The following is a 1,526-nucleotide window of genomic DNA, read 5'->3' on the forward strand; positions in this document are numbered from 1 at the left end:
GAAATTTTCTACAAATCTACAGCACAAGCAAGTTTGTAACCTGTGGGTTAGTACGAGGACCGTGTTCATGTATTCTCTCTATCTCTTAAGCTTCGTCCAGAGTTCTTTATTTTTGTCTGCTGCCAATGTCGTCTCGCATGCCTGCACCCTCGCATGCACGCTGCCCGCATGCCATGTGCCATGCCATAGTCACAGACCCCTTGCTTGGGCCTCACCCAAGGCCAAACTCCAAACACAACCAGAGCTAGCCAAAGAAGCACTTCCTGGGCAGGGCTGCTAGCTCTCCTGCCTCCAGTGTGGGCCGGCTCCCGCAGGGCCCAAAGGCTACATCTCAGTCAGCCTGGGGCTCCTCCCAGGGTCTCACATTCAAGGGCGATTATATTTTAAAAAGAAAAACAGAAAAATGTTTATCACAAAATCAACCCTCACTTCACAGGGTCTGTAAGCCACTCACCGAACTTTGCTTTTCCCGAGAAAGGGTCCCTTCCCAGCCCAGGCACAACAGGGTTGGGCGGGCTCTGATGCCCAGGGCCTCCTCTGGGAGCCTTCCATCTGGGCAGTGGAGCCATAAAAGGAATCAAGAAGAGGGCATCCACTTTTTTACAGGAAGAAGGGACTCATGCATAAAAGGGGGTGGGGAGTTCCTGATTTTGAAAATAATTGATTTGTAGCTTCTCTTCTATCAAAACCAACACATCTTCTTTCTGCCAATCCTCTCTCCCCTCCAGACACCTCTCTGGTTCGGGACAAATCCCTCCCTGGGGACGTGCCCCACCCATGTGCCAGCTGAGCTCAGGAACCCCTGCCTGCCCCCCGGGTGGGGCTGCAGCTCTGGCCTCCCAGGCCCATCCTCAACAGCTACCCCAGCCAACATCAAGGCCACAAGGGGAACCCAGCCTATGAGGCAGGAAGCCAGGATGCAGAGAGGAACCTGGCCCCTCACCACTGTGCGGGCTGGGGCAGCAAGGCCAACAGTTTCCACTTTACCGGGGCAGGGCATGGTGCTGGCACCCAGGTTCAGCATGGCAGAGCTGGCCAACAGCCTGTGGTCCTTGAGCTGCCTCCAGTTCCAAGAGTCCTACAGCCCCCGGCACTGCCTCTGCCCATCTGCCTTTAACAGACTCCAGGGCTGCTTCTGCCATGCAGCGAAGGCTTTGTCTGTTTCAAAGTTTGAGACTCAACTTGAGGGACTGTTTTTGACAATCCCCACTGACCTTCCCTCCTCGTGGTGCCCTGGCCCTGCACCCAGCCTGACCCAGGGCCAGCTTTGCCTAGTGAGGCTGGAAGGAGCACCAGGATCTGCTGTCTGCTGTCAGCCCCTCCTGGTGCCAGTGCCCTGTTGCTGTGCGTTGTCATCCATTAAGCTGCAAGAGGGACCAAGAGAGGACCACGCAGCCAGCCAGATGCCTGGCCCTGTGCTGGCGCAGACAACGCTGCAGAGCCCGGGGACCCTGGCCCTAGGACGTGTGTCCGTGGTGACACTGGTGTGTCTGAACCCACCTGGCCTGGAAGCACCATCTGTGCCC

The 1,526-nt window shown here is 56.6% G+C and overlaps 1 protein-coding gene across 1 annotated transcript in view; it reads left to right on the top strand.

Annotated features, from left to right (window-relative positions):
• The window catches only part of LOC108298967 (heat shock protein HSP 90-beta-like), a gene marked incomplete at its 3' end in the record, with an annotated part of 5,619 nt that extends 4,135 nt beyond the window's left edge, over window positions 1-1,484 (top strand). Inside the window, exon 6 of the mRNA XM_037735925.1 lies at window positions 1,365-1,484. Coding sequence (XP_037591853.1) covers window positions 1,365-1,484 — 120 coding nt within the window. The remainder of the gene's footprint in view (window positions 1-1,364) is intronic.
• Between the last annotated feature and the right edge of the window lie 42 nt (window positions 1,485-1,526).

The sequence above is a fragment of the Cebus imitator genome, unplaced genomic scaffold, assembly GCF_001604975.1.
Source record: "Cebus imitator isolate Cc_AM_T3 unplaced genomic scaffold, Cebus_imitator-1.0 Scaffold1293, whole genome shotgun sequence".
Lineage (NCBI taxonomy): Eukaryota > Metazoa > Chordata > Mammalia > Primates > Cebidae > Cebus > Cebus imitator.